A 22,109-nucleotide genomic window follows, 5' to 3' on the forward strand; every position below is an offset into this window, starting at 1 on the left:
TTAGTGTTACTTAGTGTTAGTGTGTTACTTTTGACCTCAAGAATCTATGACAAACATTTCATGGTCAGCAGCTTCACCAGATCTTAGTCCCATCGAAAATATATGCATGGAACTAAATTGAATTGATTGAAGTTGAACGAGCAGCGCCACGAAATAAAGATGTTTTAATTCAGCCAGTTTTACAGTTCTGGAATACCATAATCGAAAATTATGGAAGTGATAGAGTTTCCGGTGTACCAAGTGGTTACCATTAAATTATATCAACCGTGGCTTGGTGGTTAAAGCGCCGGATTAGTATACCACAAGGTACTGAGTTCGACCCCGGACTAGAGAAGAAATTTTCTAGTCGATACGAATACGGGCCATCATTCACTGTTGGGTTAAAATAAACAGTGCTGTGCCTAAGAAGGCGTGAGGACACAAAGTCTATACAGAACACAACTGGTTCTCCGAACTCGTTCGTACAAGCTAGAAGAGCTTCTGCTGAGGGGTACTTCGGAGCATCGGAGCCTATGGAGAATCAGGGTAATATCATTGAGTATTAAGTGGGTTTAATTCTCAATGGTAATATGTAAGAAATGGAGGTTGTATAAGTGAATGAGATCAATATTTTGTTATAATAATAAAAATATATACTGAATAATAACAATTGAGCTTTGTTTTTTCAGGATATTTTCTAGACGGGCTACATACATATACTACATCAGCAACAACCAAATCGGTTTATAGCTTAGAACACAGATACATGGAATGGAAAATAAACATTCCAAAGACTGGAGCGAGATAGTTGCTTAGTGTCGCCAATCACAATTGAGACAGTTGATTTGGACATCAGTGTCGCATCAATTTTCAGTACGAATACATTAGGATGTATGTAAATTTTTAAATTTAACGCCACTGCCTTAGTGTCGCGCTAGACAGAGAAGCATCGAATGTTTGTACTACAAAACATTCATTTGTAGCACTGAATGTCCATTCCATGTATCTATGTTCTAAGGTTTATAGTAACCTTAATTTGAACCTGGCGCTGAACAAACCTGTTTGTAATCTCTATTGTTCGTTTTAAGCCGTTTATGCTGTCATACCTCTGTTACTCACATCAGATCTGAAGTTCCTCTAATAGATACAGTTAGCTACAATAATATAAGGTCAATTATACAAATGAATCATGAAATTTTTTATACGATTAGGTATATTTTCGGTGTAGATTGAATGGACAACAGGAAACTGATAATTTTAATTCATATTTAAAAAAAGTAGAGTATTTATTCGAATTCAATAGTATATCTTGCCAACTGCTCAGCGACTACAACTTACCCCATTTGCAAAACTTGCTGGGCCAATTTCACTAAACGGTGATAAACTCCGCTTAACTTAAACCTTTGAGTATTCAACCCAACACTCAATTCCTAAACTCAGATTAAAATTCAAACAAACTGTTGCTAACATTGACATCTTCTATGTTTATAAGTGATATAAGGAGGATAAATAAACCACACAACACAGGGACACTCCATTTTAACTGCAGCTAATCATTGTAATCGACATAAATCAGCGAGTTTCTTTCAACGACAGTTAAGTCTAAACTCGGTTTAAATCCTTGGTGAAACAGACATTCGTTTACAGATGTTTTTTAGTTATACATAGTGATTCGGTAGATATTTTGAATTGGTAATGTTGTGGTTTTTTGACAACCTCTCCTTCTAATAGCCACGTACTATCAGGAGGAGGCTGGATGCTCGCCACTATCTAAATTACTCTATTGAAATAACGAGAGGCTACTACTTCAGTTGGATATATTAAGAGTAACCTACACCGTTTTAATGGTCAGTTCAAAAAGAGAAAATGAATATCTAATGTCAGAAACCACTAATTCATATGGGGCTCCCATTATAATTGAATTCAATCAGTTCGTCATCTCGGAAAGTCAGAAATTTTTGTATTCGTCAAATGGAAAAAAAAATTTTTCATTGAAGAACAAATATTCATTCATGTTATTAACTTTCCGAGGAGCAATTATCTCTTCTACGAATTTCCACATGAAAAAATTTCTCCAAAAGTCTCACGATTGGCTACAATTCGTATCCTGGTGAAATTGAAATATACGTTCGTTAAGTGCTGCCATCTTTTCGACGATAGTGGAAACAACTATTGTAATATTCGTTATTTCTACTTATCGTTCAAGTGTTCTGGAACACCCCACATTCTGGTAGTATTTCCCCCTTTACGCCAAAGATTGTAGAGTTTAACTCTAATCTTTGCTTTACGCCTTATACGGATAGCGTGAAAGCGACAGAGTCCCGTCGTATGTAAACTCCCCTCAACCACAAATATTATACGCTCTCGTTTCTAGAAAAAAGCGCTCAGAAATTCGATGAGACAGGTATCTCAAACTTTCGGGCATAGCATCGTTATAAAAAGTTACAAATCATCGATATATGTATTATATCTCAAAAAAAAACCGTTTTCATCTGCATGGGTCTTCGAAGAACAGCCAAAACCAACAAATATGTAAATGCATACGAAGCACTTCCAAGAATATGGTAGCGCGGATTTTCCGATAAAAAATTTCGCACATTGGTTTATTATTTCCAAATCCTTTCTCCGAACAATTACTTTCCATTCTTCGCTGCACTTGAACACAGCAAAAAGTTTAACGACCGGAGCAACCTTAAATAATACCTACACCTACCTGAAGAAAGAGCATCCGTAGGTATGGACCGTATGTCAAGAAGATGGTAGCCCAGGATGTTAGAAATGTGCAGTTTATTCATTTATTCTCTTTTTGATGCTGGAATTATAAATTCAATAACAAAAAAAATTGAATCGAGAATTAAGAAAGATGAATATGGAAAGCTGTCATTAGATGTTTATGAACATTCATCATTTGAGTTGGAAAAAGGGAATTGAAAAGATGGCCGTCTCTCTTTGGAACTGAAAATAAAAAATTCCATGCATGTATAGAATCTTAAACAATTTTTACTTCTATCAACACTGAATTCGAACCAATCGATATACAGGGTTAGAACTATTTAGAGGCTGACTATAGGAATATCGAAAACCGTTAAAAATGAAGGGTGGCTTGAATTACGAAAAAGTAGTACACCAGTATAATCGCTTTATAGGATTATGACTACACACCGAATTTCGTGTAGTTATCTCCAAAAACAAATGAGTTATGGAAAAAAAATGATAATCTTGATTTTCAGTTTTTTCGAGATATCTCAGGAAATATCAGAGATATTTACACCCACCCACTCATCCTTGAATAACGCAACTTTTTCATAATTTAAGCTACGCTGTATTTCTAACGGTTTTCGATATCCCTGTAGTCCCCCTCTAAATAGTTCTAACCCTGTATAGTGAAGAAATGATCACAGTAATAGTTTTGTTTGGCTAGTGACCAAGATGAGCTCAAAAAAGTTAAAGATTTAGACAGTACAATTTTTTCCTATCGATTTTTACTCCACTAATTCTTATTAGGAACTGAGTGAATAAATTTTCGATTTGCAAAATGGGCATTTATTCATAAAATTAAGCAATAATATCCAAACGAGTAAGTGATGACTGGCATTTCGAATGACCATAATTTTCATTATTTTCAAGCCAAGTCAATATTATTTTGGGAAAGTCAGCTTTAATTATGATCTATTGACGATAACGATTTGATTGAAAACGCTAACTAAACGTTTTTGTCCACGAAAATCGTTTCATATAAAATGATCCATTTGACTATTTGCTTTCGATATTCCTGAGTTTTCAAAAACAAATCTGTATTCTTTATATCATGAGGTTTCTCGATATGGACGATTTCGGCATAAGTTTATCATTTCAAAAATAATTAAGTTGAAACTAAAAGTGTATGTACCTTGAAGTCTGTACTTTCACTCAATAAAACTTTGCAGAACATAAATTGGAATAGCTAAAAAATCGCTCGTGTTTGGCTGATTAAAAAATCGACAATTCTTTGGGCTTTGGCGATGTCAATTACCACTCAAAGAAGCAAATCGTTAACCTACAGGTCTGTGGTACCTATGTCTTATTGAACAGTATGTCGAGTATGCGAATGTAAGGCGCAGTATTTTGACGAAGGTATAAGGAATAGTAGTAGAGGGTATCACAAAGTTTTTTTATAGAAGTAGTTTGATGTTAGGGAATAAATTTGAGAATATTTTTAACGGCAGGCAGTCTATTAATGCAGTACTTTTTCCAGAATTCAATAATTGTCTGCATGCTGCCGTTAGAAAAAAAGTTTTTTTTATGTTGGTTAAATTGTTAGGTTTTCTCGAATGGTGTAAATGAGCACTTCTTCGTGACTGGCGCAGGTTAGTTCTTTCCAATCTCAGATATATATTATAAGTCGACGAAAACGTCCGTTGTCCATTATTGGTGTGGCATCCAAACACCGAGCTCCATTTCGAATCCAGCTTTGTGCGAATGGTCTAAAACTGTTTTATGATCGATCTTATAAGCTTTTAGGAGATGCTACGACTACTATTATATTTATTTCTTTGATTTTATCGATATTTTTGACGACGGACGTAGAGGTACCTGTGTGGGGTGCATCTTTAACATAAAAAATAATTAAATTAATAATTGGTTGTAACAGTACTGATACCGTTAATACCATTCATATACTTTCAATCGCTTGCCTCACATTTTCTCCTTCATCAAAGAAACACTCAAAACGTAAACGAATTGTCTTTTTGTTGACATCCACTTTCAAAATACCGCCCTATAACTGAAAATTAAATGGACATAACAAATTCTATAACAAGAGAATTGGTCAAGTTCGGAATGTTACCTTTCCTACGAAATTTGAAATAAATTGTTCGATAGATAGCTACTTTAGAAGATGATGTCCATCACTACATCCATATCTAGGTCTACCTAAAAAATAAAGAATTTCTTATTCCCCAACATAATATTTTATGCATAATTCATATTTAATAATAATTTGTGTTATATGATGTGGAGTCCAAATTTTAAACAAACAATAAAATATAAAGTTTTGCCGTTTTTTTCTTTATTTACGAGATATATACTCACAAGAAGATATTATATCTCAACTCATGCAATGAAGTGTCTAATGATTTTAAGTTTCAAACTTTTTTTGATAAAATTTTTCTGCATCGAAAATCTACATTTTGCACACGAGTTATGAACTTAGGTAATTCATATTGTGATGACAAATATGTTACAAAGTTATTAAATGCTTGAGATGGGTTCGATATCAGCAAACTACTCTATCGTTATGGAACAGATACTTTATCATAATGAAGACGTTGTAAAACTATGATGCTATTGTTATATCCCTCAACAACCTCCTGATGAGAAGTGCAGTATCAATTTGCGCTTCAAAGATCTTGTCCGATTTTCTTAAATGCCAAGGTAATTATCCCTATTGTGATCCCATAGATAGAATAGGGGTAATAAGGGCTCCTTATCTCTTTCTTGTTCGTATCTAAGAAAGGCTGTTTGCCGTTTAAACATAAATTGATTTAATCAATAATAATTAATGTGACTCACCGGAAACTTTGATTTGAATATTTTAGTAAATATATGTACCTTAATAAGTGTATAGTAGTTGTTTTAATTTTTCATCATAATCATTTACTAATAGTAAATGACATCTTTCATTTCTTTGAGCTTTTCAATATGCAACTTATATGTTTCAACTGTTGGGACGTGTTTTTTATAAATTCCTTCCATGAATTGCCGATGATACTTGATGAAAATCCATAATTGGACCAAAAACTGAGTTTCCTCTTTTTTACTAGGCTGAGTTACATTATCACTACATGTTTACCTCCACCCATTTCAGCAAAACACGTGCAACGTGCTTCTTATTTGAACTCATTGTAGTGTAAATCAGGTAATTCAATTTTTACCATTGATCTAAATGAGCATCATCAATACCCCATTATTTGTAGTTGAGAAACTGTAAATTTCAGATGAATATGAAGGGAAGTATTTTCATAAAGAGATGTCTTGGTTTTAATGAAGCTATACAGGAATTCTTGAAAGTTGTTACCTACCAGTTTAGATTTTAAATATTTCATAATGACGAAGAAAGCTTATCAGTTTTGCCATTTTATTTCAAAATATGTACTGTAAATAATTTTAGTAAGAATATAATTTTTTCTTCTTCAATATACTGTTCATAAATAAAATGATTGTATGAAATAAAACATTGAAATTTATAAAAAATACTATATTTTAAATATTTTACACTGCACATATATACATCAATTTACAAATAATCTGAACAATGCAAGGGATACTTATATTAAGATGTCAATAAAATGAAATTTCTTAAAATTATATGAATAAATTGCCATTTCTGGAAAGTTAAGATACCTATAAACAGAAAAATAAAGTCTTCATTCAGCTAAAAATGATGACATTTTAATAAAAATATCCCTTAATACAGTTTTATTCCTCATTCATATTCTTATTTTGTACTTCAATGGACTAAGATAAAAAGTATTTTGCTGATCTTAGTGAACATTCTGAGAAGAAAAAATATTTTAGCCTTCTGAAGAAAATACATTGTATATTAAAAAATTTTGTTCCCCAATTTAAATTTGATCACTATTACTCATTCTTCTATAAAGTTACAAAGGAATGAGTGATTTATAAATAAAAATTGGAACCTTTCTGAGTAGAACTCCTAATGAATATTGAAATAAAGTAAATATATATATATATATCTGCTCTAACATTAGAAAGCAGATATTCTATGATGTAAATATTGTGTTATTATGATTCAATGAATAAAAATTCTTTGGTGTATTCACTTATTAGTTCATCATTTCTAACATGAGTACCCAAGACAAGGTTTTACAGTAAGTTAAATGTAGGAAAATATCACCAAATAAAATTTCCTCAAGTGAATTGAAAATCTGGAGTAATTATTATGAAGTTTCACTGTTTTTAGGAACTGGAACTACTCTATATTCTTTGTTGAACCTATTACAGCAGAAAAAGTATTTAAACAAACCACCTAAACCGAGACCTAAACTATCAGTAGACCTTGTTCTATAAAGTCCATTAGAAACATCATCTAAATTGGTTTCCCCAATAAAAATAAGCAAATCACTCTTTGGAAAACCTTTTTCATAGTATTCTTTTATAGTCTCATAAGCATCCATGATAACAGAAATGAACAAACTGAGTATTATGTAGATATACAAACTAATAAATGTATACAGATAAACTCTAGAAAACCACCACAACAATTCGGATTTTGTACCAAGTATAGAGAAAGTGGCAAACATATCATCCCCATTAATCAATGAAAATAAACATTCCGAAGTTGTAGATAATGATTTGAACTTAAGATGATAAGGACCTAAGACAAGCCAACCACAAAATGTAAAACCTGCATAAATGAGGACTGCACATATCAAAAATCTCACAACTTGAGGGAAGGCTTTTTGTAATGTCAAAATAACAACATTATATGTTTTGAAGAATCCCAAATATCTCAACACCCCAAACCAAACTAACAAACTTCCTGTTCCTAAAAATACACTACAAACATTCCACTGATCAGAAACAAACTCATCTCTTTCAATTTGTTGTTGAATAGATGAGCCTATGATAATCAAGATATCATTCACAATAATCATCAGAAACCACAAATTGAAAAATTTCCAACGATCACTGGTACTAAGTGGTTTATTGAAAGTAGTAAGAAAATATTCCTTAGTTACATTCATCAATTGAATGGCCCTCCAGATAGCTCTTACACAAAGTATTAATGAAACTGCACATAACGAAATGATAATATAATTCAGCAGGCTTCGTAATATAGAATCGATTTCATCTTCAATTACATACTCAACATCACCTTTGCAATTGAGTCTTGTTGGTTGTGTCTCAAGACTTATTGCTAACTGACCATCATGATCTTCATTATCAAATGTAATCATAATGTCAAATTGGTAACAATTAGGAGGTGTAATCCTACCTGTAGATTTGAAATTTACTGTTTTCAGTGAAAATTTCAATACTGCTTTGACTAAAGATGAAAATTTTATGTCTTGGTTTTGAAAGTATGTTTCAGCTTTAAATGGGTCCTTTTTATCATATGTTATATTGCTGCAGGTTTCAACAATTTCTGGATTGAATACATAAGATTCATTAAAACCATAAATGTCCCCTTTTTTATAATTGTATAAGCAAAAGACCATATCAGGCATTGAATTATCTTCATTCGTATATGAGTAGGTTCCAATTGCCTTACCTACATTTGCATAGCCTTCGACTGCAAAATCTATCGTAGAATAGAAATCTTCTATCACATACACAGCTAAAGGTCCAGCAGTAGGGGGATAGGAATTTATTTCTCTCGTTGGATCCCATCCTCTAAGAAATAAATGGCAAAATGAGACTCTATTATCGAAAGTGTAGTTAACATGTTGGTATCTTGTGTGGGAATACAGCGATAGTTGCAGAGTGACTAGAACAATCTTGATTAGCTGTATAATGAACTTGTAGGGAATTCTTCTCCTGGCTATCCATTTTTCTATTGGATTCATGAAATAGAATTGTAATCTTTTCCTTAAGCGATCTTCTGTTAATAAACTGGATGTTGATATGGAATGAATGCAGTCTTCGACCGAAATGTCTTGATACTCTTCACGCCTGACTTCTTGGCTCGTTTCTGGATCCATTTTGGTTCTCACGTATCAAAACACACTGATTATAACATTGAACTTCACTTCGTAAGGGTGGAAAGAAAATACTAATCTACATCTACCAAATTCACAACACAACAAAGGCTGCCCTTTTTGTTATTGAAAATTATCATCACAGAACACTCAATGAGTCAAACAGCTGATTGACAGTTTAAAGAGGTTAACATTTTTCTTTTTGAAATGGCCAGTTCCAGCTTGTTTGAAATAATATTTATCTAGTCAAAAAATATTTACATAGTCAAATATTCAGCTATATGAAGAAAATTTAGGCTGAGTAAAAATAATATATTTAATTCATACATTGTGAAATATTTCCATCAATAATTTCTGAAGCGGACCCTATCGGAGAAATGTTGAACTACTGCAAACAGTTCATTACGGCCCGGTTGTATAGTCCATTCAAGAATGCAGCAGAAATTGAGAAAAAACAACTATAAACTGGGAAAAAGGATTTATTTGAAGAAAATCTCAAAATCCCCTTCAAAAATGACAATGACTGCATTAACTTTTTACTTCGAAATGTCACCACCATGTCGCTGCAATCTACATTTGAATTTCAAAAAAATCTATTGTTGTTCAAAGAGGCGAACAGTTTCATCTAATAGAAAAATAATATGTAATATATAATTCCTTCTCTAACGATGATAATAACTGTCAAATTTGTCATTACATCAATATTTCTCCAGTTGTTGGAAATAAAAAATGTCGAGTTCCTCAAGTGATGCTGAAGATGCGGAGATTAAGGATTGGGGAAAATTCCTCAAAAATCGTGTTTGTCAGGAAGAATTACCTGGTATAATAAATGATAAACTATTAGAGGATCTTTTGAGGAAACAAATGGAAGGAAATGAGATCGGGAAATTACTTCTCCAGGACGGTATACATTACGAAAAAATTACCGAAATGAGGATTGAATTTTGTAGTGAGTACCTTATGTCAAATGCATATCAACTTATGATGGAAAGAGGATACCAGAGACCTCTATGGAGGATACCTAAAGAAAATATTGAGCAACAGTTATTTTTACAATTTCCTTTCGAAGCTTTCACCCTGAAAGTCGGTTACAAATAGGTGTTCATCGTAATGCCAATTGGAGAAATATTTATAAGTCTAGGTAGACATAGAGCTACAATTCTAAAATCATGAATGGAGAAATTTGTCTCATTTCCTGAATATTTGTAGGAAATTAGGTATAACCACTAACTTTTGCTATATATAGCGGCAAATGTTATAGTGGACGCCCTCCGTATATCCTTTTTGGGGAAATAACTCTCTCTGGTAGGAAGATCTTACAATGTCAATATCTTGAGGGTGCATTTGATAACTCTATAAGTTTTCATTTGAAATGTACAGCCGAAATCAAAGGGGTGGAACCCATTCACTATAATACGGATATGCGGAAGTCTACAATATACCTGAGGGAAACTGAGGTAGCTGAGACCCGCAGGAACTGCTCGCAAAGCAGTTCCGAAATTAAAATTGGACGTAATCCACCTACACTACCTTTCACTTGAGTACTATCATTGTGCACCTATTATATAATATTTTAATAATTTGATATTTTGAACACTCAACGATACTATCAAAGGGATCCAAGAGTTTTGAGCGTTGTAGATATCATATTTCAGGATATCTCTGGAGGATTCTCTACAAAATTTCGGCAAGAATACGGCAGAGATTATTTTGTATGCAACTGGACAGTGAATTCTACCGAAAGTACATATGTAACTACAGATAATTCACGGCGCATGAATTCACGAGTAAATTCTCTAGAGAATTCTCGGCTGTTGCTAACGGGCTTCAGAGCATAGCACTCAGTTTCATTGGGATTTTTTTGCAGACATTCTTCGGATCGATCATTTGTGGATGATGAAAAACTTGAAAATACTCAAAATGGACAACAATTTCATCGAAAAAATCGAGAATCTGGAGGACCTAACTCAACTGATGGAATTGGACCTATCATTCAATAAAATAACTAAAATAGAAAACCTCAATACCCTGATCAAATTGAAAAAACTTTCCTTATTTGACAATCGGATAAGTGCCATTGAAAATATGGACGATCTAAAAAATCTGACGATATTGAGTATCGGCAGAAATTCTATCATGGATTGGAAAAATGTGAGTTAAAAAACAACCCTAAATATAACGCGTTTTATATAGGCAGAACTTTCAGGAACTATAAAACACGCATTATAAAACATTTGGGTTGTCTTAACCCAAATTCGACTGGCTTTTCATATTTTGCCAAACACCTTGTCGACACCGGTCACACATTTCACAGCATTACACCTAGCAAAGAAGGGTCCCTTATTGGATAATTTCAAAATTATAAAGGCTTATAAAAAATTTTGAATATTTTGAATGAACAAATTGGTTTTGACTTTAAACCTTTCTAATTCTCTTTGCTCTGAACGAGGCAAGACCTCTTGTGAGCCAATTGTGTTTAAATTAGTTGATTTCTTAGTATTTTATTTTAATTATAGTTTACTGTCGTGCTGTACTTGTTCTGATGACGAGTTCGAACATATTTTTGTTTTACCTGCTTGTTGTTTCTTAAGTTAGATGTCAACCCAAGTCAAGATCTGAATGATGCAAAATGCAATTATTGTTCTACTTGTGTATCTCTTTGCGGCCGATCACCTCAAAAACGCTACCCATCTGCAAATGCGCCGTTTTATAGAAATTGAGCTCAATAAATAGGAGATTCTATGATCTTCTTTGAAAGCTTTATCTTTTTTTTTTGACAGAAGGTATAAATCATCAAAATAGGTCGTTCAACCAAAAATTGTCTATAGAAAATATCCAAGATGACTGAGATACAACCCCTATAAGTGGAAGATGACTCCGGCATCGCAAAAACGAAACAAAATATAAACATATGGCTGGACAATGAATGGTTCAGTACCAAATTCATCGGATTAGATGCATCAGGTCACTTTTGAGAGAATCTTAATTGTTGTATCGTGCAATTTAGGGTTAAAAAAAAAATGTAGAAAATCGAGGCAGTTTCTTGAAAGTGCTTATGTTAGTTATGTTGAAAAAGTGCTATGATGTTTCCCCATTAGTTCATCCCATTTTTACGACGATTGTTGGAATGTTCGTACAAGAAGATTGTGATGGCCATTGTGAAAAACTTCGTGAATAATTTAGACGAATTTTATTGGTGAAAAGTAAATATCGAACGAGCCAATATCCTAAACGAAACCACATGGTCGAATCAGGAGATAAGTTTTTTCCCACTGCTTTGCGATAATTCAGCTAACAAACGGTCTAGGGTCGTATTAGGATCTATTTCAGTAACTACCTAATCATTTTCAATTTTTTTCTCAACTTCGTTATTTTGAAAGTTTTGTTTAGGTGATTTGTGGTGAAACGCTTCATTTTGACCAGTTCTACCTTCTGTTGAAAAAAAAGCCTCACCTTCAAATACACGCCATATATTCAATATAAACCTTATGGACTTGTGTTTCTTTATCCGTAGATTGTATACCTGAGAAGACTACCAGCTCTGCGATCACTCAATATGGCTGATAATCCTTGTTGTTCATTAAAGGACTTCAAGTATTTTATAGCGACTTTCTTACCTGATTTGCAATACTATGAATACCGATCTATAACAGCTATCGAGAGAAAAATCGGAGATGAAATTTTTCAGTTAAGTATATGCATTCACAAATAGGTACTCGAACAATTAATTTTTTTCAAAATCATTCGAGCTCGTCAATTTTTGAATGGCGATAATAGTTTCATTTCCTAACTTGGGTTATACTCTTCTTTTAACTGAGTTGCTTTGAAATCCATCTTGAAGCTCAGTCTAAGGGAAAAGAACTTTCTGTCTTGAAGTCTATCAAAGAATCTTCTGTTGAATTTATAATACATATCTAATGAATAGCCGTTATGTGATAGTAAAAAATTTTCAACTAGTCTCTGCTAATACGATTACAATGCAATTCTTGTTTGGAGAAGATGCAAACTTGAACTTTTTGCAGTGACGATTATCTTATGATGTTAGAGAACGAAAAAACCGAGCTGGGACATAAATATAAACTGGATAAAGAGGAATACGACGCCAAAATGAACGCCGAAAGTTTCGTCGAATATCTGAATACTCGTAGACTTTTCGACTCGTTCTTCGAGAATGACCCCGAAGGATCAGCATTGCTGCTGATCGGAGGAGAAGTTACCAACTTGTATGTCACTTACGAGGAGAATATCGTTGGTCTCTGTAAGGACATTTTCAAGATAGGCCAGGTGCAACATGAAATAAGGCAGAGTGATTACACAGATTTCAGAGACAGTGTCGAAACGATACACAAACAAAATCAGTCTGAATCTATCGTAAGTATGTATGTATTAAATTGATACCTAGGACCAGAATCAATACTTCTGCTCAATCGAGATGTAAAACTCAACCATAGATTGAAATCTATTGTGTGAAAAGTGTATCAGCAAACTGTTGGACGGAGGTCTGAGGGGTTAGAAACTTTTAGTTAATCTCAAGCTGAATCTTAGCTACCCATCAACCATCACACAGGTGCACTCACCATTTTGCAAATTTTCTATTTTCGTATTTTTTTTTCAGGTCATAAAAGGGTACCTATCTCTTCAATGAGTAAGAAATATTTTTTACGATAGAGCCAATATTGCCACTCATTTATACAGGATGGCTGTATGCGTGAAATATTAATTAATCAATTCATTCCAGATACTGTAATGAATCCGAATTTTCTGAGGAAATTGGAATTCATTTTAGAGCATTCCTTTCATTTCACATTTCCGCCTTTAAAAATATTTAATTCTCAAATCTTCAATGCATTCATTCCGATAAGCAGAGTAAATGTAAAAAAACCGTTTATCTGTGTTTAATGTTGTTTTTCTTGCATGCCGTTGAAGATTTCGACGTTTTTCTGATGTTGATATGCGATAAACCGGAGCTGACAACGCTTTTTACTCTTGTCGCATTCTGAAATTTTCAGATTTTCAACGTGTGGGGGATTTGCCTATAAAAGCAGATTTTCCCCCGCGACGGGACTCTTTTTCTCTGCGATTCTTCTTTGATTACCTGTGTTTACGACGAGCCGTTCCACAAATTTAGAGTAAATTTTGTTTTGCGAGGATTAGTGCTCTTGGAAATTAATTTTTCTTTTTCGTTTTCCGCGAGTGCCTTGAAGTAAAGGAGGTAGGTCCCCGTCTATACCGTTCAGTTTCTTTATTAGACCTACACCGTTTATTTCTTTGACACTGCTGTACTTTATCGCTTTCTGTTATCTTTTGCCGTACTTTACCCTGTTTCGCGAGTCTGACTTGTTCTTTCGCTATCAGTCATAGTGCGTAAGCCCTTGGGGTATTGAAGAGGAAGTCCCGTCAACCCCCCTGTTCGCGTTCCCACGTCATAAGTGTTGAAATAGAAATCTCTTCTTTTCTATCAGTCATGGTGCGTAAGCCCTTGGGGTAGAAAATAAGAGATACCGCTCGTCGTCAGTGAAATCTCGTAGTTGCGCTCATAATAGACCTTTTCTTCGCTATCAGTCATGGAGCGTAAGCCCTTGGGGTAGTGAATAAAAGTCTCGAGTAGATCCGCCCTGGTTGTGTTTCTTTCAGTTCTGGAGAAATACAATTAATTACATCCCGATACCGTATAGCAAGTCATTTCCCTTCGCGAGGTCATCCTTAGTTATCCATTTCGTCTGTTCTGGTTGGCGCATTTTATTGAACAACCTTTGATTTTTCACTGTACCCGTTATAAACTTTATAAAGTGCTCGTAAAGTTCCAGAATGTATGTTTGCTGATCGATTCGCTCATATTTCATACCTACATATATTTCCGTTGTTTATATAAATAATCAGTTTCCGAAGGTGTGAATAAACTGGTATAATTTAATTTTGACTACTTCGTTATTGCTACCACCCTAGATAACAGCGAACTCTGTCTCCGACTAGCAACTACTCTGGTAGGTTTGCTATTCTTCCTAGTGAAAAGAATAGCTGGCGCTCGAGATAATTTTTTCCGAGGAAACCACGTTACAATACCTCATATCATTTCCGAATCCCTTCTATCGATGTTATGCATTTTGTAAAGCTTTTCAGTTAATATTTTTAATTCAAGTTTGAGAATTTTCTTTCCACCCAGTTTTAGATATTTTCAATTTTTTTATTATAAGTTTTCAGTTTTTTTACCCAATCTTTATTAATATTATTATATACAATGCGCATCAAAATCATGGAACAAATTCATTTTCTCAGAAGAAAAATATTTGGCAACAAAATCCTGAAACAGGTCAATTTTTGTTTCACTTTTACCAAATTTTTATGTATTTCTGAAGAATTTTTGTTGCACACTGTGCAATCCCCATCAACCCTCTAAATTTTTTGAATAGAGAAAGTGGGTCATGTGTGGTACCTTTTTTGCGAGGTCTTTGTATCATCTTCTTTACAGTCGTGCAGAAATATTGAAGAAGAATTGTTTTTTTAAATTAGTTAGTTCAAAGAGGTTTTCAGTATGTGCTCTTTGTCATGGCTCATTTACTTTGAGAAGATGGTACGTGATAAAATTTGTCACCGAATGAAAGTCGATCATTACAGTTTTGTTCATGCGCAACTTTCAACCCCTTCAACTCCCTCACGTGAAAAATTAGAATGTGTGAAACAATGCCCCTCAGTTATGATCTTAAGTAGGTATGTAATTAGTAGGTTTCGACTGAAGTTGAAACTTTTCGATAAAATGTTTCAATTCAAAGAAAGATTTCTGACAACGCAATTTCATCAATATTATGAATGTGTAACCAGGTACAACCATGTAGAGACTTGAAATTCGAAGTAATAAAATTGCGAAATGTATTTCCAATGTCCTCCATTTTTTTTCTCCATTGAAGGTTTCGTAGGGGTTGAAAGTTGGGCATGAGCAAAAGTGTAATGATCCACTTTCATTCGGTGACAAATTTCATCAGGTATCATCGTCTCAAAGTAAATGAGCCATGACAAAGTGCACATGCTGAGAACCTCTTTGAACTAACAAATTTTTTATTTTTTTATTTTTTCTTGAAAATTTTTGCACCCCTGTAAAGATGGTACCAAGACCTTGCCAAAAAAGTAGGTACCACATGACCAACTTTCCCTAATCAAAAATTAGAGGGTTGATGGGGATGGCACAGAGTGCAACAAAAATCATTCAAAAATGCATAAAAATTTGGTAAAGTGGAACAAAAGTTGACCTGTTTCAGGATTTTGATGACAAAATGAACTTGTTCCATAATTTTGACGCGCACTGTATAACGCACATAATCAGTATGGAAATTCCACTCGAGAAGTATACTTCTATGAGTTTTCGAACTGGGCATATGGTCATTTCAAAATCAGTTGGCAAGGTATGCTTGATCCTGAGAATTCACTAATTAAATTATGGTTCGTCGATGAGAGCTATTTTTCTACTAAATTGATAGGCGGCTCTGGCTCTTCGGCATGCGAAATTGATAAATTTTAAATGATTTTAAAACTTACAGGAGCACATGGAATATTTCCTGAAGGAAAAACTCAGTATATGCGAGCAGTTGAGAAAAATACGCTGGCTCTTCAACATGGGGGAATCTTCGAAGAAATTGGAGAAAAAAATGAGGAGACTCCAAAAGAAATTCGAAGAACTATCGACTGCGACCTGGAAATCAGTCATGAAATTGGAAAGCACCTTATGTGAGCAAATAATGGAACTGAACGAGACTTACGAACATGTCCTATTGGATTTGATCAACAATTTCATAGAACAAGCGCAAGGAATCTTTGTAACTATGAGAGATGTGGTAGGAGAGTTTAGTGATAATCTTCAGGTATTGAACCAAAGAGGAATATTTGCTTCTACTAGGGGTCTTCTGTTCAACAAGCACGAAATGATTATTATTTTCCACGTGCGCAGCACCTCTTGTGCTGATGCTGAAAATCAGGAATGGAAAATGAATATTCAGTACAAATTTACATTGTACCTTCTTGTTCCACATATCTACATAAAATATGTATCTACGTCGTCATTCGCCTCATTATTAAATCTGGTTTCCTCTTATTTTATGTTATGTCTGACAACACGGTTATTATTCATTACCGTATTCAACATACTAGATAATATTTTCGAGCTTTCTGCCAGAAAGTCTATGTGGTGTAACAAAAAACGAGCCTATAAAAAAATTCCAAGAGCAGATACGACCTTTCCCGTATTTTATATTTTTGGTGCACGGTATAGTAAACTTTTTGCGCTATATTTCATTGTGCAAATATATCAATGATTATTTTTGTCGGCAGTTTTAGTCGAATTTTTCACATACAACTGTTAGATCTACCTATAACTCAAAAATTATCATGTGTTCTAATGATTCGTATGAATAATTAGACGCGCAAAATCGAGCATTTGTATACAAAGGTTGAAAATTTTCATACAGAATTAAATCGCAGGAAATTGCTCAGACCTACTACGCTACGGTTGTTTTCGAAGAAGAAGAAGCAGAAAAAGATAGAATTGAAGCGGAGAAGAAGAAGCAAGAAGAGATGAAGCGAGACGAAGAATCCGGCAAAAAGAAGATTATGATGTCAGCAAACGAAATTAACGTGTTATCAGATGGAGTGCCTGAAAAAAAAGAAGAGGAAACGCCTAGAGAAAGGGTGCCACCAGGATTGAGACCAGTAAGTCTGTTTGGTAGGTTTATGAGTTATAGCCTTTAAGATAGGTCTTTTCTATATTCTATACAGGGTCTTTTTTAAGAAGTTGAAACCCACAAAATGAACTATTCCACCAAAAGTCGCTTCTATAAGATATTCAAGATGGCGGAATTATCATCCTCTCAAGTACAATACGATTTCATTATATTTCAAGTATGGAACCATCCACAACTCTACTTTAGAGGAATCCGTTATAAAATTATTCACTAGCATCCTGGGTGATCCGAAATACTAAAGGATTCATTCATCGTGTTTACGAAGCACTAAGATAAGGTCTAAAAAAGCATCTTTCAGCATAAGAAGTGCTTTGAGTACTCGCAGCTCTGATCAATATAGAATAATATTTCCAATATTGAAATATTCATGAAACCTCCTATTGCATAACGATTTTTTCAAATAATTTAGTTGTTTTTTAGTAATTATGTAGAGTACTATACAGGGTTTTCTACGGTGAATGGCCTAATAGAAGTTTCTTCTTCTTCTATTGGTGCCTATCCTCTGTGGATGTTGGCAATCACATTGGTCCACATTATTTTATTGACAGCCGCCCTGAATACTTGAATGGTCGTAATCCCTGTCCACTGCCTTATATTCTTCAGCCATGATGTTCGTCGGCGCCCCGGAGACCGTCTTCCTTCTATCTTGCCTTGTAAAATCACCTGAATCAGTTGGTATTTTTCATTGCGCAATACATGTCCCAGATATGACACTTTCCTGATCTTAATACACTGCAATATCTCCAGGTCCTTTTGCATCCGGTGTATAACAACTTCATTCGTGATATGGTAGATGTACGAAATCCTGAGCATTCGGCGGTAGCACCACATTTCGAAGGCTTCCAATCTCTTGCATGTTGCTTCTGTTATTGTCCAGGCTTCCACTCCATAAAGAAGAGTGGAAAATACATAGCATCTTAAGACTCGTGCTCTCAAGTGTATATTAAGATGCATATTAGATAATATTTTTCTGAGGCGATTGAAAACTGCCCTCGCCTTCTCTATGCGGAATCTTATCTCTTGTGAGTGGTCCCATTCTCCGTTCAGACTGCATCCTAGGTATGTTACCTTGTTGACTACTTCCAAGGTATTATTATATGCTGTAAATTGATGTTGTACTTCCTCGCTTTTACTCACTATGAGGACTTTTGTCTTTCTGCAGTTCAGTGTCATGCCATACCTCTCACACACTTCGACAACACGGTTGATTAGTGCTTGCAAACCTTCCGCACTGTCAGCTAAAAGTACTGTGTCGTCTGCATATCGAAGGTTGTTGATTACTCGACCATTGATTTTTATGCCTTCTTCCATTCCGTTGACAGCCTCCCTGAACAGCATCTCCGAGTAGGCATTGAATAAAGCCGGTGAGAGAATACATCCCTGACGAACTCCTCGTTTAACATTGAATTTTTGGGTGTTGTGGTTGTCTACCCGTACAGTTGCCTTCTGTTGCAAGTACAGATTCCTGATAAGCCGTAAATCTTTATCGTCGATGCCTGAGTCCTTCAACATCTGAAACAGTTTGTTATGCTGAACCCTGTCGAATGCCTTCTCAAAATCGATAAAACATGCGTACACCTTGCAGTTCACGTCTCTAGCTCTTTGTATTAAAACCTGAATGGAGAAGAGAGCCTCTCGTGTTCCAAATCCACCTCTGAAGCCAAACTGGACGTCGCTTGTATTTTCTTCAAGCTTTCTATATACTCGAGAGTGTAAAACATTGAGTAGGATTTTGAGGGCATGTCTCATTAAGCTTATAATCCTGTAGTCAGAGCATCTGGTAGCATTTGCTTTCTTAGGAAGAGGTATGAAAGTGGAGTCTAACCAGTCTGCAGGAAGCTCTCCTGTTTCATAAATTCTGTTGAGTAGTCGGGTTAGAATCTTATGTTGATCGGTTTGGAATAGTTTCAATATTTCACTATGTATACCATCCGGACCAGGTGACTTGTTGTTTTTTAGACGTTTTATTGCGTGCTTTACTTCGCTAAGTGTTATCTCCGGCCCTGAGAATCCTGATACTTCGATGTCTGTTTGTTCTTTCTCCTCGAATAGCTCTTCCATATATTCTTTCCTCCTTTCGAGTATGCTTTCAGTATCATAGAGTAAGTTGTTATTTTTGTCCAGAATGAAGCCATTATTTCGTGAGTTTTTTATTCCTGCTACTGCTTTAACTTTAGAAGTTTACGGAGAACGAATCATATAGGGTTGTTCTAAAAATTTGGGTATTAGGGTTCAGGCTTCTTATCTATCTCACTAAAATATTTTCAATATTGGGACGTTGCCGCCTATACGAAAAAATACTATAAACTTCGTTATTTCAAATGGCACACCCTATTTATTATAACTTTTTTCGCATCACTTTATCATCTGAGTATTTTTGTCTAGTACTTCCCTATCTCTTTTCCTGATACTTTTGGAAATACGATTTTCCACGAGAAATTCCCAAAATCATGGATACAATGAAATAGGCACAGAAAAGACATTTCATATTTAAGGAAGCTAAAATTTTGAAAATATATCCCTGAAATCCCGAAGATGAGTTTGATGTAGAAAAAACTGGGTTTGTGATATACAGGATGTCCCGAAATTCTTCGTCCCGTCACTCGGTACTAAAATAACAAAAAGTTGATTCTTTCAAATGGAACACTCTACTTTTGAGAGAAATACACAATAAGTATGTTCACATACGAAAACCTCATGGTTTCGGAAATAACCTCAAATTTCTATTAAAGTGCCCAGGTAGAAATTTTAGTCTTCAAGACGTCTTTGGTTGGTCATGTTCGGACGTATGGTGACCAACTTGGTGACGTCTGTGAGACCTTATGGTGACATTAATATGTCACAGCCTGAAGACGTCTCGAAGACGAATTTAGATGACGATTATTCGGTACTTTTTACGTCTTGCGTACGTCTTTCTTACGTACTGAGAACGTTAGTATTTTTCTGAAAATTTTAGAATTTCATGGATAGAAATGAAACAAAAAACAACATAATGTGAACAAACATTGATTGTTATATTTTTTTCTCTGTATAAGGAATACGGATAGGGAAGTACTGGACAAAATGGGGAGAAAGAAGCGAAAAAAAATATATATTATAATAAATAGGGTATCCCATATGATATAACAAAGTTTGTAGTATTATTTCGTATAAGCGTCAACGTCGAAACATTGAAAATTGAAAATATAGTCAGATAAATCAGAAGTTTGAACAGTATTACCCAAATTTTCAGAACAATCATACTATCCGTTCTCTGTAAACGTCTATGAACGTCCAATAGGCCACCTACCGTGGGAAACCCTGTATGGAGTAAATATTTATTTACTCTCGGAGGTGATATTTAATAGTTTCTCATACATATTCGATGGAAGGATAACAGTTTTGTTATGCTAGGAATAGGGCAGTCATTTGATAGAACTCCTATATTGCAGTATGTTAAGGACAGAGAAACACTTATGAATGCATTAGCAGGGTCCAGAGATGTTCACCTCCTGATGGTCGATAATAGGGAGGATTTACTAGTTTCAAGAGCTAGAGAGTGGGAAGAAGCCGCAATCAAAAGTTTGTATGAGTGAGTATAATCTAGGTAAAACTTTTTTCTCAACTAGCTAATTTTATCGAGTTACATCGAAACGTCCGTCAATTAAAAGTGTTTTATATCGGAATAGGAGTTGTGTTGCTCTGACGATGGTCAACATACCTATTCTTCTTCGGTGGGACGTGCTTCCTGACGGGGTCCTTGCGATGGCAAAATTGCCTAATTCAGAGACAATCACGATAATATTCCGTCATATATTTTTGTCCATTATGAATGCTTATTGACATTAGCAATTTTCTTGTTGACTTTTGAAGAAATATCAAATAAATCTAGGATCAACTTTAATCGTGAACTGAGCAACCGAGCCTAAATGTTTACTCACTTATCTAACTCATTAGTCTATTTCTTTATTAGTTTTACAGTTAAAGGTGAAAATTTATTTATTTGTTGCGGTATAAAAGCCGTCTGAGTACTTGAAGTGTATGTGGAGGTGGTTGATGAGAATTCAAAGTTCTTTTTTGCTAATCCCAAACGTGTTCAATGGGTCTTCTGAAACACTTTAGAGTTTTCACTCCCAAGAATCGGCAACTTTTGAAACGGTCACAAAATCTTTGAACTTCCTTAACTTTTGTGGAGCAGTATATCTCTATTATTTAATTGTGAGAATAGTCAGCACTTTTTCATGACAAAATTTCAGCACATGATTGAGAGCAAGTGCAAATACAAATATTTAATAGTAATAAAATATTAAGCCTTCGTGGAAAGATATAAAGACAGTTCGATAGAAAGAGAGCTAGTAATCTGATAAATTGTTTTCAGGAATGAGATCCAAAGAAACAGAGACAAGATTTTGGAGATAACATATTTTATTGAAGTTCATACTCAAGAATTCAAGCAACAATGGTCTGAATTAGATGATCTGCATATAAGCATTCCTCCTGATAATATTTCACTGTTGGGCCAGAATCCCTCGGAAATCTCTGGAGGTCCTGGTATCGATACATTAGAAGATAACGAAGAAAATTGAAAAAAATTTGTTTTCACTTGAATATTTTTCTTGATGTTTCGAGTTCCTTTTTCATTCAAGATGAAATAATATCTATTTAGATGATTTCAATACATTTTTGCATTGCCTTGAATAGTAGATTGAAGAAATTAATTAAT

The 22,109-nt window shown here is 34.5% G+C and overlaps 2 protein-coding genes across 2 annotated transcripts; one reads left to right on the forward strand and one right to left on the reverse strand.

The window, feature by feature from the left end:
* Window positions 1-6,887: 6,887 nt before the first annotated feature.
* LOC123319305 (mucolipin-3-like) lies at window positions 6,888-8,822 on the reverse strand. The gene has a single exon (XM_044906199.1). It carries the CDS (start codon window positions 8,679-8,681, stop codon window positions 6,918-6,920), a length of 1,764 nt encoding a protein of 587 aa, XP_044762134.1. The 5' UTR covers window positions 8,682-8,822; the 3' UTR covers window positions 6,888-6,917.
* Window positions 8,823-9,244: 422 nt separating this feature from the next.
* Window positions 9,245-22,035, forward strand: LOC123307108 (dynein regulatory complex subunit 3-like). Its single transcript, XM_044889327.1, has 8 exons — window positions 9,245-9,627; window positions 10,546-10,829; window positions 12,193-12,365; window positions 12,701-13,049; window positions 16,211-16,531; window positions 17,148-17,375; window positions 20,839-20,978; window positions 21,765-22,035. Exons 1-8 carry the CDS (start codon window positions 9,408-9,410, stop codon window positions 21,970-21,972), a joined length of 1,923 nt encoding a protein of 640 aa, XP_044745262.1. The 5' UTR covers window positions 9,245-9,407; the 3' UTR covers window positions 21,973-22,035.
* The last annotated feature ends 74 nt before the right edge of the window (window positions 22,036-22,109 follow it).

The sequence above is a fragment of the Coccinella septempunctata genome, chromosome 1, assembly GCF_907165205.1.
Source record: "Coccinella septempunctata chromosome 1, icCocSept1.1, whole genome shotgun sequence".
Classification (NCBI taxonomy): domain Eukaryota; kingdom Metazoa; phylum Arthropoda; class Insecta; order Coleoptera; family Coccinellidae; genus Coccinella; species Coccinella septempunctata.

Bases quoted from the DNA above. Each gene is read 5' to 3' on its own strand.
- LOC123319305 (XM_044906199.1), bottom strand. From the start codon at position 8,681: ATGGATCCAGAAACGAGCCAAGAAGTCAGGCGTGAAGAGTATCAAGAC.
- LOC123307108 (XM_044889327.1), top strand. From the start codon at position 9,408: ATGTCGAGTTCCTCAAGTGATGCTGAAGATGCGGAGATTAAGGATTGG. The intron at 16,532-17,147 runs GTATTGAACCAA...ATTAAATCGCAG, and splicing joins AGTTTAGTGATAATCTTCAG to GAAATTGCTCAGACCTACTA. The intron at 17,376-20,838 runs GTAAGTCTGTTT...CCTATATTGCAG, and splicing joins TGCCACCAGGATTGAGACCA to TATGTTAAGGACAGAGAAAC.